This window comes from Myotis myotis, unplaced genomic scaffold (genome assembly GCF_014108235.1).
Source record: "Myotis myotis isolate mMyoMyo1 unplaced genomic scaffold, mMyoMyo1.p scaffold_m19_p_5, whole genome shotgun sequence".
Taxonomy (NCBI): Eukaryota; Metazoa; Chordata; class Mammalia; order Chiroptera; family Vespertilionidae; genus Myotis; species Myotis myotis.
This window is the reverse complement of record NW_023416357.1, coordinates 100,955,152-100,969,801: the sequence shown is the minus strand read 5'-3', so window position 1 is coordinate 100,969,801 and position 14,650 is coordinate 100,955,152. Positions and strand designations below refer to the sequence as shown.

At 42.3% G+C, this 14,650-nt stretch overlaps 1 protein-coding gene and 1 pseudogene across 5 annotated transcripts in view; both read left to right on the top strand.

Annotated features, from left to right (window-relative positions):
* The window catches only part of ZNF75A (zinc finger protein 75a), a 44,157-nt gene extending 39,670 nt beyond the window's left edge, over positions 1-4,487 (top strand). The window contains exons 8-9 of one of the 5 annotated variants that reach the window (XR_004967719.1): positions 665-777; positions 4,472-4,487. Coding sequence is in view for 2 of the 5 variants with exons in the window: in XM_036310556.1 (XP_036166449.1) it covers positions 665-672 (8 nt within the window). In the remaining 3 variants the exon portion in view is untranslated. Of the gene's footprint in view, positions 1-664; positions 780-2,592; positions 2,612-4,471 lie in introns of those variants that run through there. The other 4 variants (XR_004967718.1, XR_004967721.1, XM_036310556.1 and 1 more) reach the window with 4 other exon arrangements.
* Positions 668-9,113, top strand: LOC118656853 (annotated as a pseudogene).
* The last annotated feature ends 5,537 nt before the right edge of the window (positions 9,114-14,650 follow it).

The following is a 14,650-nucleotide window of genomic DNA, read 5'->3' as shown; positions in this document are numbered from 1 at the left end:
ACATCCGGAAGGACGTCTGGTCTTATTAGCATATTATGCTTTTATTATAGACATTTTTATTGATTTGAGAGAGAAAGGGAGAGAGAGATAGATGGAAACATCAGTGATGAGAGATTGGCTGCCTCCTGCACACCCGCTACTGGGGATTGAGCCCAGAACCCAGGCATGTGCTGCATGGTCCCTGGGTTGATGCTTAACCACTGAGCCATGCCAGCTGGGCATGAAAATTTTTTTATTTTTTAAAGCAGTCATCACTTCGCCTTTGTCTTCAGTGAGCTGTGCTGTAAATAAAAGGAGAGAAAGGGCCGAAACCGGTTTGGCTCAGTGGATAGAGCGTCGGCCTGCGGACTGAGAGGTCCCAGGTTCGATTCCGGTCAAGGGCATGTACCTGGGTTGCGGGCATATCCCCAGTAGGAGATGTGCAGGAGGCAGCTGATCGATGTTTCTCTCTCATCGATGTTTCTGACTCTCTGTCTCTCTCCCTTCCTCTCTGTAAAAAATCAATAAAATATATTTAAAAAAAAAAAAAAAAAGGAGAGAAAGGGTCTGGCAGTTGATTGATAAAGACAAGGCAGGATGTTTTTTCTTCATTTTTTCATAATAAGTAGCAAGTAGTAAAGTTCACGTGACCTTCTTATTACCTGTACTTTTTTTCTGCCCTCAGAGACTTAGGAAGAAGATCCTTTTTTGTTCCAGACCAGACTGGGCCTCTGTTCTCAAAGTTAGTGCTCGTGGTGTGTCCAACGCAGGAGCAGACTGTTCCGGAGCATAATGACGGTAAGTCTGAAGGTGGCTGAGCATTAGAATCAGGGCTCTGTGGAGACTAAGGGACCTGTGACAGGGAGTGAGAACTATACAGCACAAATGGACAGTCTCAGCTGGAGGGCACTTCCAGAGCTTCCACTATCATGTAGCAAGTGGCTGTTGGCCAACTTCAGGAATTATACTGAGGCCAGAGGTCTACTCAAAAGAGCAGATCTTGGAACTGCTAGCAGTTCCTGCCCATCCTGCCCAGGGATACCGAATCCCAGATGAAGAAGCACCATCTACAGAGCATTGAGGAAGCTGTGGCCTTGGAATACCACTTGCATAGAGTGAATCTGCTCAATGGGAAATGGGTGAGAAGAAAAATTCCTGATAAATAACAATGAAATAGGATGAAGGTAGATATTTGGGGTGTAGAGGCATGTAATTGAGAAATAAAATGAGTTAGGTCAGTGATCTATTGTTCCTTTGGACCATTTAAGGCAGGACCAGAGACCACAGACATATAGCAATAGTTATTCCACAGATTTCAGAGACCCTGGCAGAGACTTCCATGGCCTTACAAAAAGAATTGGTGTTTTTCCCTCTTTAGAGCAGGGTGTATTGAGGGTAATAAACTTAGCCTGGCTTAACATATGGGATGGATCTTAAGTTCTTAGAAACAAAGGGCAACAAGGAGTTGGAGAGTAACAGGGAGAACAAAAAATGGATTATACAGTGGGGCCTTGACTTACAAGTGTCCCAACTAAGGAGTTTTTTGAGATACCAGCTGTCTCTCGGCCGATTTTTTGCATTGAGTTGATAGAGTAATTTGAGTTAACGAGCTCCTTAACGAGCTCTGTCTCAGAACGAATTAAACTCGTAAGTCAAGGCCCCATTGTACTTAGAAAACAAAAGAGAGAAGATAACAAAGAGGAAAAAGAAAAAAGGGAAATCAAGGTTTGGAAATCCCAACAGAGTAGTTGAGATAAGAAAGATGTTGTGGGATAGTGTCTTCCATGCCATAGTTAAGACCCTGCACTGCCCTCCCTTAGGGGTTGGTCCTTGGCGCATCTGGTGAGTGGGAATCCAGGGTATGACCTTGGGCAGGTGGCAGCATATCAACTGGCTTTGGGTCTACTGTCAGGAATACAGGACAGGCTGGACTGGCATGGCTCAGTGCTTGAGACTCAACCGAGAACCAGGAGGTCACGGTTTGATTCTCACTCAGGCCACATGGTGGGTTGTGGGCTTGATTTCCAGTAGGGGTCGTGTAAGAGGAAGCTGATCAATGATTCTCATCATGGATGTTTCTATCCCTGTTTCCCTCTTCCTCTCTCTGAAATCAATTAAAAAAAACAACAACACATATGTATATTAAGAAAAAATTTAAAGACTACAGGGCAGGACATATGTTTGGTGTCAAATCATTTGGAAGGATGTTGGAACCAAGCCCATTCCTCCCCCTTCTCCATTTTATCAACATTCTCTGATCATAGAGAAAATCTGGTTGATAGGACAGTTAAAATTTTTAATCTTTTGAGAAAAGTATAAGATAAATCACTGCAGTAGGGATCAAAATGAAGAGAGAGAGGCTGTCAAGACAGCATGAACACAGGTGGCCCTCACAATCCTGCTAGTGGTCTGAGCTAGGCTATATGTAGAGGCTACTTTGTTAAAGGGCTGGCAGTAGCCACATCCTTTTCCTTTTATCCTAAATTTCCCAGACTTTGTGGAAAATTGGTGGGTGTTTTCACACTTCCCACAATCTGGACTATATACTTTCTCCTCTTCCACAAGCCCCAAGCCTCAAGTAATTCTGGTAACATGGATGGGAATTATTTCTAGGTTGCAGTCCAGGTGCTGGGAAAGGAGGCAGTGCTCTTGGGAGAAACAGCAGAGACCTCAGGCTTCAAACTGAAGCCAGCAGAGTCCCAGCCAGTGGGCAGGTCCCAGGATGAAGAATTTTGGAATGAATATCAGGATCTACAACAGCTGAGCAGGAATACTCATAAAGAAACTGAGCCTATGTGTGAGAGGGGTAAGGAGCTTCATCATAATTTCTTTCTGCTGGGAGCTGTCATAGTAATTTGTCCAGCCAGAACATTGTGAGCACTTTCTGGGTTCCCAGCCTTGTGGATGTGCAAATGTAGTCATGTTAGCAATTATGATTAACCCTACCCCCACCCCTCAGAGATGGCCTTAGAATAGACCAGCTGTTGTGAAGGTGGGGATTGGCCTAAGGTTCAGAAATATCCAAACCAGAGGACCCTGGTAATAACACCATGAACACTGTTCCTTAGCAAAGTGGAGGATTGGGCCACCCCATCCTCAAATCACAGAAGGAATTGGGATCACAAATGGGCTGTCAGTGGCAGTATGTGAACTAAAATCGTGTACCATGAAAATAAGTAAATGATAAATAATACATCTACTGTACACGAATCCCTCAGTATTTCATTTTCAAATCCATTAAATTTTTCTTAATTCAGAACTATCTATATATATAAAAGGCCAATATGCTAAGTGTCCCTCTGGTCATCCAACTGGTAGCTATGACACGCACTGACCACCATGGGGCAGATGCTCAACACAGGAGCTGCCATGGTGCACACTGGCCATTTACAAAGAAACGGCACCACAGACAAACCAACACTCAGCTTCCCCCAAGTGGGGCACAGGCCTTGCCCCCACCCCAGAGCAACACCCCACCAAATTGCAGCCAACGCTGCTGAGACTCCATGGCGCAAAATGCAGTCCACAGCCCAGCCCAGAAACGGTTGCTGTGGGTGCAGGGTAATGACATCACATAGCAACGCCCAGCTTCCTCTCCCTAGTGACTAGCCTCCTTGGAGTTTCTTCAGCCTAGGAACATGACTTGCTTTAGAGCCAGGTGCAAACATTTTACACTTTAACCAAATGTCTATGAAGAGTTTTCCTGTGCCTCATGTCATTTGATCCTCACAGAAATCCTGTAGTAGGTAGATAGGAGACTTGGTGGAATCCTATTTTCTTTTCATTAGCTGGAAAACAGATTTAGAAACTTGACCCGACTAAAAAGAAGTAAGAAATGGTGGACTTTGAAAATGACTTCAGGTTTTCTCACTGTGCAGAATAAAGTCAAACACTGCTGCAGTTAAATATTTTACTGTTCTCCTTGCGTGATCTACAATAATCTGCTTCGTGTTGATATTTACTGCTGTGTTGCTGACAATTATCTGAAAGAGAAGTTGGGGTGCTTCACTGGGCTGGAAAAAGTTTAGCTACATCAGAAAGCAGGTCTAATTAAGCAAGTTTATTCTCTATATATAAAAGGCTAAGTTGACTCGCGCATGCGCAATACATATAAAGCTCTTTCTGGCACCAATCGCACACGTGTGTTTCAATCTGTCATTGTCTATCATGAATTTGATTGACACTTCTATTATAGAGAAAGGGCAAATAGCGATATTAAAATATTTCTTCTAATTAATTTCCTTTCAATGTGCACAAATCCGTGCACCAGGCCTCTAGGTTGTCATAAGATGAAAATAAGGATTTTTGTTTTAGCTTCATGAAAACTAGGCAACCTGTTCTGGGGTTGATCAATACTTGGTTCTTATTAACAGTGATAAGGCCACTTATGGTCACCACACACACTGAAAGAATCAAGATCTTTATTTTAGAAATGAGCTCAGGATATGCATAGAAGTGAGAGAAATTTCTGATGGCTCTTTTCCACCCATAGCTATGCCTACTCACCAGATCCTAGAATTTCCTGAGCAGACAAATACCAAAGACTGGACAGTGGCACCTGAGTTCATCTTGCCTGAGTCCCAGGTGAGCCATGCTTTTGAGCTTTTCTCTGTTGCCCATGAGACCCACACTGCCCAGCAGGTGCTCAGAGGCATGTTAGCCCAGATGTTTTTCCTGGGGAACTGGACACCTCATGGACTGTTTGCTGATCCCTTGCCTCCTTCCTTTCTGTCTTATCACTTAAAAAACACACACACAACAAAACATGTACTGGGCCCTGGTGGGTTAGCTCAGTTGTTTAGAGTGTCATCCCAGTATGCCAAGGTTGCAGGTTCGATTCTCCGATTAGGGCACATACAAGAAGCAATCAATGAATGCATAAATAACTGGAACAGCAAATCAATGTTTCCCTCCTCTCACTTTCTTTTTTTTCTCTCCAATCAATCAATAAAAGAATTTAATAACAAAACAAAAAAATCATGTGCTGTTAATGCCTTCAGCCTATCATGCAGTTCATGGGCCAGATGTTAGAGCTACTTCTGGAGTGGCCAGTACTGAGCTGAAGCCCATTCTCTTCTTTAGAGCTTGTTGACGTTTGAAGAAGTGGCTGTGTATTTTTCCCCGGAAGAATGGGAGTTACTGGATCCCAGTCAGAAGGCCCTCTACAATGACGTAATGCAGGAAAACTATGAGACTGTCATCTCTCTAGGTAAAGGTTCTCCCCTTTGTGTAGAAGTTGAGTGATATGTCATGTTTTCAACTTACGGGAAATGCACACTCTTGTGAGAGAGTCTGTTCCAGGAGCTGGTTGGTTCTCCACTTGATGGTATGGACAGGAAAAGGTGAGTGCAGGTCACTTTGGAGCTCCTTTCAAGTACACATTCCTTATCCTGCATAGAATTTTTTACCTCTTTTCCCTCTTCCCTCACAAACCTGCTCATCTCATATCTTTCTCTACTCAGTAAAGGGCACCTTCATTCACCCAGTTGCTCAGAGCAAGAAAAATATAGTCATCGTTTACTCTGATTTTGCCATCAAAGCCCACTACTAATGCATCACTAGTCCTCTTGAGTCCACATTCACAGTATTGTGAGAGTCCAACCATGTCTTATCTTCTTGTGCTGTTAACATCGGGTCTAAGCCATCTCTGACCAGGTTTACCTCATTCACTTTCTAACTAGCTCTTCCTGCCATCAGCCTTGCCCTCCCATCATCTGTTTTCCATGCAGCAGCCAGAGTCTTTTAAAACCTGATCAGATGATAACATTTTCTTGTTTCAAAATCTTATGATGACTTCTCATCCATTTAGAATAAAATAAAGCCCCCTTACCAAGGCTTCCGGTACTCTCTCAATCTGGCCTCTATAACCTCCTTGCCCTGAGCTCCTGCTACTAGTGCCCTTGTTCAGTTCTCTTTAGCCACACTGTTCATAATGCTGTTTTTTGAACTTGCCATGCTCATTTGTACTTTCGGCTTCCCTCTACCCAGCACACTTTTCTGCCACATGGCAAAACTCTCACTTTTAGGTCAATTCAAATATCACTTTCTCAAAGAGGCCTTCCACAGAGCCATTATCTCAAATAGCTTAATAGAAGCAGGATCTTTTTTTTAATGTGTGTGTGTGTTTTTTAAATAATGTTTTCACTGATTTTAGAGAGAGAGAGGAAGGGAGAGGGATAGAGAGAAACATCAGTGAGAGAGAAACATTGATCATTCCTCACCAGGGATTGATAGATAGGCAAAGATAGATTCCCACAACCTGATTTGGTAATCGAACCAGGGACCTCTTGGTTCATGGGCTGACGCTCAACCACTGAGCCACACTGGCGGGGCGGGAAGTAGAGTCTTAAATGCTCTCTTACTCTGCTTTTGTTTCTCTTAAAACATTTATCATTTCCTGCCATTTTATTTGATTATTCATGTTTGATTGTCTCACTCTCCCACCAGCAGATAAATTCTCTGAGATCAGGGAACTTTGGCTTATGCATCACTATATCTGTTATTCATAGAGAGTGTCTGGCACACCATGGCCATTTGATACACATGTTAAAAGACTGAATGATGACTACATCTCATATTTGATAATACATAGTTACAAAAAGTCCACTAAGTGATTCTGGTTTGTTTCATTCAATGGGATGTGAACCAATGAGCTATGAGTGGTAGAAATACCAGTTTAGTGTCTGGTGTTCGGCTGCTAAATAAGAAGTATAATTATGACAGCAATCACTTATGCATATGAATCCCACCCCACTGGCCTTTACTTTGACTCCACTAGGCCAGATGTTATTCAGAGTGAGTCCTAAAGAGTTGATAGAACCAGCCTGCATTCCCTGCAGCCTCTGGAGTTTATTCCAACTCAGTCAAGTGTGGGATATTATTGGTGGCAGAAGAGGGGGAATATGCACAAGGTTCCCATGAACTGTGTCCTTTGATCAATCAAGCTAGCTAGGTTTATTTCTTAATCTCCACTTTGCATATCTATTCACAAATGCAGTGTAGTATCAACCTGATACCTGATATGAGAGTCTATTCATTTAACCATTTGGGGTAACAAACTGTAAAAGTGTTCTTCGTTGTTCCTGAAATATTCTATAATTAATGGACATTGTTAAGTTAGCGGTCCTTGACCTCCGTTTTTCCATTTCATAGCCATATTTGTGTTCCCCAAACCTACAGTGACCTGTCTAGAGCAAGAGAAAGAGCCATAAGTTTAAGGATCCATGGAGTTCAAGGACAGTCCTGGAGTGCTGCATATAGATAAATACACCATGAGAAGAAGGGAAATGTGCCCTCAAAAAAAGTCTTTGCAAAGACTTAACAATTTAAGATTCTGCTTATCTATATTTTAAAATTGAGTAATCATTGAATTTTTGTCTCTATTCTTAAGGTTTCTTTCTGCTATTTAGTTGGTTGATTTTTATGTTTATTCCAACAGGGTTAAACCTCAAAAATGACATTGAAAATCATCAATCTATATGCCTTTCTGACTTAGAAATGCCAACACCAGGAGACATAGTTTCAAAAATTGACAGAGTGAAAGTTCCTCAGAAAACAACAGTCCAAGAAAATCATGGTGATATACACAGGGTGGGGAAATGGCACCAAGACTTTTCAGTGAAGGAAAGAAAGAAACTTTCAACCTGGAGACAAGAGCTGCTGAAACTTATAGATCGTCACAAGAAAGAACGTGCAGGAGAGAAGTCTTTTAAATGTCAGGAATGTGGGAAAAGCTTTAGAGTTAGCTCTGGCCTTATTAAGCACCAAAGAATTCATACTGAAGAGAAACCGTATAAATGCCCACAGTGTGATAAGAGATTTAGGTGGAGTTCAGATCTTAATAAGCACTTCACATCACACCAAGGGATAAAACCATATAAATGCTCATGGTGTGGGAAGAGCTTTGGTCAAACTTCAAATCTACACACACACCAAAGAACTCACACCGGAGAGAAGCCCTTCACATGCCATGAATGTGGGAAAAAGTTCATTCAGAACTCCCACCTTATTAAACACCGGAGAACCCACCTATAGCATATACATGAGAAACTTCAGCAGGTGGTCAAGGCTTCTCAGGCACCAGAAACCACCAATGAAGGGAAGCTTGTTCAATGTCCTCAGGCTGAAGAATTTTACCAAGTGGAGCTTGACCATAAAGTTTATGAAAATGCAAATTTATGAAGCATGAAAAATTTTTCATCAGTGGAAAATTTGGGGATATAAACTTTCATAGAAAGGAATCAAGCTGGACTCTACAGGGGACATAGTAGTAGTTGTATTATTACTGTTTTTACTTACCCTTCGAGGAGTTTCTTAGCAAAAGGAGTTTGAAAAACCTTCTGAAAGGGAAAAATCTGTTTGGGATTGTACCTGGCAATATAGCAAATTCAGCTTCAAATAGTACACAAAACTATGAATCAATCATCTGTGGTCACAGACGTAAATATTGTTGGTTTTCCACCTACCCTTAAACATGTGATAGAAACATTTGTAGCATGGTCTTTTGTAACAAAAGCAATAACATCCTTGTTTTATTGCATACTATTACTCCAGGGTAAGAGGATAATCAATTTCAATAGTCTCATACGGTAGAAATAAATTCTATTGTAAAGTTTTCCAAGAACGAAATTGTACTTTCTTCCTCTCATCATTGGACATCATGTGAATCCTTGAACTTTTTAGCTACTTTAGCTCTTGAATCCTATTAGCACAATTTTTCTGTGATGGAATCATACTTACTTCATCACTAGGGTATCTGCCAAATAACTAATATCTTATGCCTCTCATTGATGGTATTTGAGAAAAGAAGACATTTCTAGTAGATCATATGGAAACAGTTGAAATTTTTAGCCATGGACTATGTGTTAGATATAACCTAAGGTGGGGTGATCCTGGCAGTTCTTGATGGCTCAGGACATCTACTGGGCTGGCCACTTCAATCTCCTCTTCACCCCGATGGCTTTCTCTCTAAGAGCTTAACTTATTTTTCAAACAGGCAAGGAAGAGAATGAACATGTTTTGTTACCCCAAGTTCAGACTAACCCAGTCTTGCTCTCCTTAAGTACCTTGAATGATTTTTCTCATTAAATTTTTTTTATCACTAACTTAAATAAATAAATAAATAAATAAATAAAAAGGAATTTTCTGCAAAACAAAGTAAATCGTTTCCTTCCCTCACAAGGTTAATAGGATAAAACAATCATAAAAATTAGCACTTTCCTGAGGTCTAAAATAAAATTAATTGGAGCTTAGGGTCAACTTCTCAGGGTTTTGTTTGTTTACTCATTAATTTGACTTGTTTTTAAGAACAAGGAGAGAGTTATGTTTGGGAATAGGACTGTGGCTCACTGGTCATGGTGGGAATTCAGTCAGCATAAGACCAGGTTTCCAAAAAAATGTTTGAGGACTCATGCTCAGTGGTGGGCAAATTGGGCAAATCTACACCCATGTTGGTTGTCTTACACTGCAATCTATTTAAAAGGCATGGTCCACCGGTGTCTGTCTTCTCCAGCGCAGCAATTAGCAGTTGCTTTGGGAGAGTTTGATAGACTGCTGACCATCTCTCTAGACTGTGAGTTTTCTTTTTATTTAAAATATATTTTTATTGATTTCAGAGAGGAAGGGAGAGGGAAAGAGAAACATCAATGAGAGAAAATCATCAAGTGGCTGCCTCCTGCACGCTCCCCACTAGGGATGGAGCTTGCAACCCTGGCATGTGCCCTTGACTGGAACTGAACCTGGGACCCTTAATTCCACAGGCTGACACTCTATCCACTAAGCCAGACTGGCTAAGGCTCTTTTAATTTGTTTTAGAAATATCGAGTTGTTGTTCTACTTAGTCATGCATTTATTGGTTTATTCTTGTGTATGCCCCTCCTGGGGATTGAACCCGCAACCTTGGCATATCAGGATAATGTTCTAACCAACTGAGCTACCAGCCATGGCTAGTCTGTAGGTTTTCTAATAACTCACCCTTTATCTTTGACTCAGATTTATTCCTTTAAGAGCTTTTAGGTAGTATTAGGAAAAAGGTTCCAAATGTGTTATTTCACAAATGAGGAAGTTAGGGCTCAAATATTCAGGGACTTGGTCTGTTCAAGACCCCATACCTAGTGGGTCTGTTGGCTGTCACTTAGCTTCATCAGTCAGACCTGAAGGCAGGATTATCAGGACTTTGTATGTTATCTCCACGGAGCCAGCCTAAATGACATTGTATCTATTTCTATTTCTAGCTTATAAAACAGTCCTGTTTCTTGATTGGTTACTGAAACCCTCTCAAGTCTCTTTTCTCAATGAAACAGAGAAAACACCTCATGGTTGATGTGGGGATTTCAGGGGTTGATGAAAGAAGAGCGCCTATCAGCCTGGCACAATCAATGTGTGTTTTCCCTGCTCCCTAGTAATATGTTGGGTGACTGACTACATTAAAGGAGCAGATGCATTTGTGGCTCTTTTTTTAATTGATTTGAGATACAGACATCAATTTGTTGTCCACTTACTCATGAATTCATTGGTTGATTCTTGTATGTGACGCTCTACTGAACTACCCAGCCAGGGTTCATTGGTGGCTCTTGCAGCTCCTTTCAGGAGCTGAGCCCTGGTAGTAAGGGATATGCTGTCTTGGTTTGGTCTGTGACTTCAGTGCTTTTCTGTGTAAATCACCTGAACTATCTGGCACTCTCAGTGGGATTTTATTTTGTTCCCAAGGTAAACTACACCAAGTATTTCTAAATCAAGGCCGGCTCTGAATCTCTAGTCTGCATAGCTCTTACCCAGCAGCCTCAGCCTTAGACCCCTGGGACTCTGTCTCTTCTCCCAAGATACATGTGGATTTCTTCCTGGCCCTACTCATTCATTTAATTTGATGAGGGCCTGTTATGTGCCCAGGCATGGACTGTTGTAGACCAAGGATATAGTAGTGAGCAAAAGAGAAAAAATGCATATCCTCATGCAATTTGTATTTTAGTGAATAGTAAAAAGGAGAATGGTTATGTTTTTCTGCTCCTTGCAGTTAGGCTCATCAGGTTGTTCATTGGGTTGTGAGCAGAAGCCTCATTTCTGGACTGAAGCATTTATTTGATGGTGCGGAACTCTGCAGTGCTCGCCTTTTCTCGCCTCAATCATGGAAGCACATACAGAGAGAGGAGCCATGAAATCAAACCAGTTTGGAATGCTGTGTCTCCCACATGGCAGGACAGCAGTTCTGGAGAGTCCCCAGACCTATAATGGGCTTTGTGGGAAGGAGAAATAAACTCTTGTGCTTAAGCACTGAGACATTAGTGCTGTATGTTTCTACTACATAACCTGGCCTGTTTCAAAAAGTTTAAGGTCTTAGTGACACAGTCATCTTCTTCTTGATCTCCATGGGCTTGACCTTGTCACCTGTGGCAGTATTGGCAAAGCTAACCAGGTCTGATTCTTTTCACAATCAGACTCTGCTCTTTCCTGTCAATGCAACCAACGACAGAGAGAAGCAAAGGCTTTGGATCCCGAATTTTCCAGGTGATGGTGGTGGACTACTCTTTAGAACAGTCACTTGACTAAACCTACCCCAATAAGAGCTGCTTTCTTAATCAGATCAAGTTCTTTATCTTTATCCTGTTTGTTTTTGCACATGCCTGGGTTGCAGGCTTTTTTTTTTTTTAACAATATTGTTTTTTTTTTATTTTTTAATTATTTTTTAAATTAAATCTTTATTGTTCAGATTATTACATTTGTTCCTCTTTTTTCCCCCCACAACTCCCCTCCATCCAGTTCCCACCCACTATCCTCATTCATAGGTGCACGATTTTTGTCCAGTCTCTTCCCACAACCCCCACACCCCTTCCCCCCCCAAGAATAGTCAGTCCATTCCCTTTCTATGCCCCTGATTCTATTATAATCACCAGTTCATTCTGTTCATCAGATTATGTATTCCCTTGATTTTTAGATTCACTTGTTGATAGATGTGTATTTGTTGTTCATAATTTGTATCTTTACCTTTTTCTTCCTCTTCCTCTTCTTAAAGGATACCTTTCAGCATTTCATATAATACTGGTTTGGTGGTAATGAACTCCTTTAGCTTTTCCTTATCTGTGAAGCTCTTTATCTGACCTTCAATTCTGAATGATAGCTTTGCTGGATAATCTTGGTTGTAGGTTCTTGGTATTCATCACTTTCAATATTTCTTGCCACTCCCTTCTGGGCTGCATAGTTTCTGTTGAGAAATCAGCTGGCAGTCGTATGGGTACTCCCTTGTATATAACTGACTTTCTCTTGCTGCTTTTAAGAGTCTCTCTTTGTCTTTTGCTCTTGGCATTTTAATTATGATGTGTCTTGGTGTGGTCCTCTTTGGATTTCTTTTGTTTGGGGTTCTCTGCGCTTCCTGGACTTGGAAGTCTATTCTTTCACCAGGTAGGGGAAGTTTTCTGTCATTATTTCTTCAAATAGATTTTCAATATCTTGCTCTCTCTCTTCTTCTGGCACCCCTGTAATTTGGATGTTGGTACGCTTGAAGTTGTCCCAGAGGCTACTTATGCTATCTTCGTATTTTCGGATTCTTTTTTTTTTTTTTTAATATATTTTATTGATTTTTTTACAGATAGGAAGGGAGAGAGACAGAGAGTTAGAAACATCGATCAGCCACCTCTTGCACATCTCCCACTGGGGACGTGCCGCAACCCAGGCACACGCCCCTGACCGGAATCGAACCCGGGACCCCTCAGTCCGCAGGCCGACGCTCTATCCACTGAGCCAAACCCGTTTCGGCACGGATTCTTTTTTCATTTTGCTTTTCAGGTTGGGTGTTTTTTGCTTCTTCGTATTTCAAATCTTTGACTTGATTCTTGCGATCCTCTGGTCTGCTGTTGGGAGTCTGTATAATATTCTTTATTGCAGTCAGTGTGAGCTTAATTTCTAGTTGGTCCTTTATCACAACATCGAGGGTCTCACTAGATTTCATGAGAATCTCACTACATTTATCAGCAGTCTCACCAGTCTTTTCGAGGGCCTTACTAAATTTATCGGCGGCTTCTAGACAGTTCTTGGAACACCTTAAAAGTGTGGTTTTGAACTCTATATCCAGCAGTTTCCTTTCCTCCATTTCTGTCATTTGTGTCCTGTTTCTTTGTCTCCGCATTTTTTATGCTTTCTTGGTGCACCCCCTTGTGGTCTTTGTGCACAGTCTTGTTGTAGTTAAGCCTTGATTGTTGTAGGTAACACTGGGGGGGATTTGACCTCCAGGCCAATTGGCTGTGAGAATCAGCTGTGTCTGCAGTGGGAGAAGAACTGTCCTGATCTCTAGGGAGGTGCTAATCTAGCCTCTGCCTGGGGCTATCCAGCAAATGCCTGCATGCAAGGCTTGGGCGGGGCGGGTCCCAGGGGATCAACGGGGGGGCGGAGCGAGCAGTAATGGCTGCTCTCAGTCCTGCCTTCAGAGGCTCTGCTTCTCAGTGTCCCGGCAATTGCTGCAAGTACCTTGGAGAGAGAGCTGCCCTTGAGATCCGACCGATGCCAGACAGTCCCGCTTCTCCTGTTTGCGTCTGGGTCCCCAGAGACTCGCCTGGAACTGGAGCTCAGAGCCTGAGACTCCCTCCCAATTGAAAAAGACAACCGCGCCCTCAGCCCGCTCCGCATGCACCTCCACACCTTAGTATTTTACTTCCGCACCGCACCTCCTCTGAGTCTCGGTATGCTTTTCTCTTTTCTTCTAGTTGTAGAATTTCCACTCAGCCAGCCTTCCTGTGGTTCTGGGTGATGTCCGTTCTGTCTTTTAGTTGTATTTTTGAAGTGGTTGTGCGAGGCAGCAATCCCCGGTGTTTACCTATGCTGCCATCTTGGTTTCTCCCTATCCTGTTTGTTTTTAATCCTCACTGGGAGATATTTTTTAAATTGATCTTAGAGAAAGAAGACAAAAAACACCCATTGATGTGAGAAACATAGATCTGTTGCCTCCAGATCTGCCCCTGCCGGGAATCAAACCACAACGTAGGTATGTGCGCTGTCCAGAAATCGAACCCTCAACCTTTTTTTTTTTTTTTTGATTGGTGGATGTATGGGATGATGCTCCAATCAACAGCCACATGGCCAGGGCTCCTTATCATGTTCTTTTAGTTAAACCCATACTCCATTCTCATTTGCAGCCTAAGAAACACACCTTCAAGCCCTAACCGGTTTGGCTGAGTGGATAGAGCATCTGCCTGTGTATTCAAGGGTTGCAGTTTTGATTCCTATCAAGGGCATGTACCTTGGTTGCGGGCACATCCCCAGTAGTGAGTGTGCAGGAAGCAGCTGATGGATGTTTCTCTCATCGATGTTTCTAACTCTCTATCCCTATCCCTTTCTCTCTGTAAAAAAATCAATAATATATATATATCATATCTAATAATAGAGAAACATGGTAATTAACCATAACTTTGCTACCCTTCCCATTGGCTAATCAGCGGGATATGCAAATTAACTGCCACCAAAGATGGCGGCCGGCAGCCGCGCAGCTGAAGCGAACATGAGGCTTGCTTGCTCCAGTGACGGAGGAAGCCAATGTTCCCCGCCTGCCTCGCCCTGCTCTAAGCTACACTCTCAGCAATGAAGTTGCAATTATAGAAGCTAAACAAGCTCCAGATACCTGCTTTCAGCCAGCTTCGGCCTCAGAGCTTAGAGCGGCAGTGATGGCAACAATGTTTCAATTATAGAA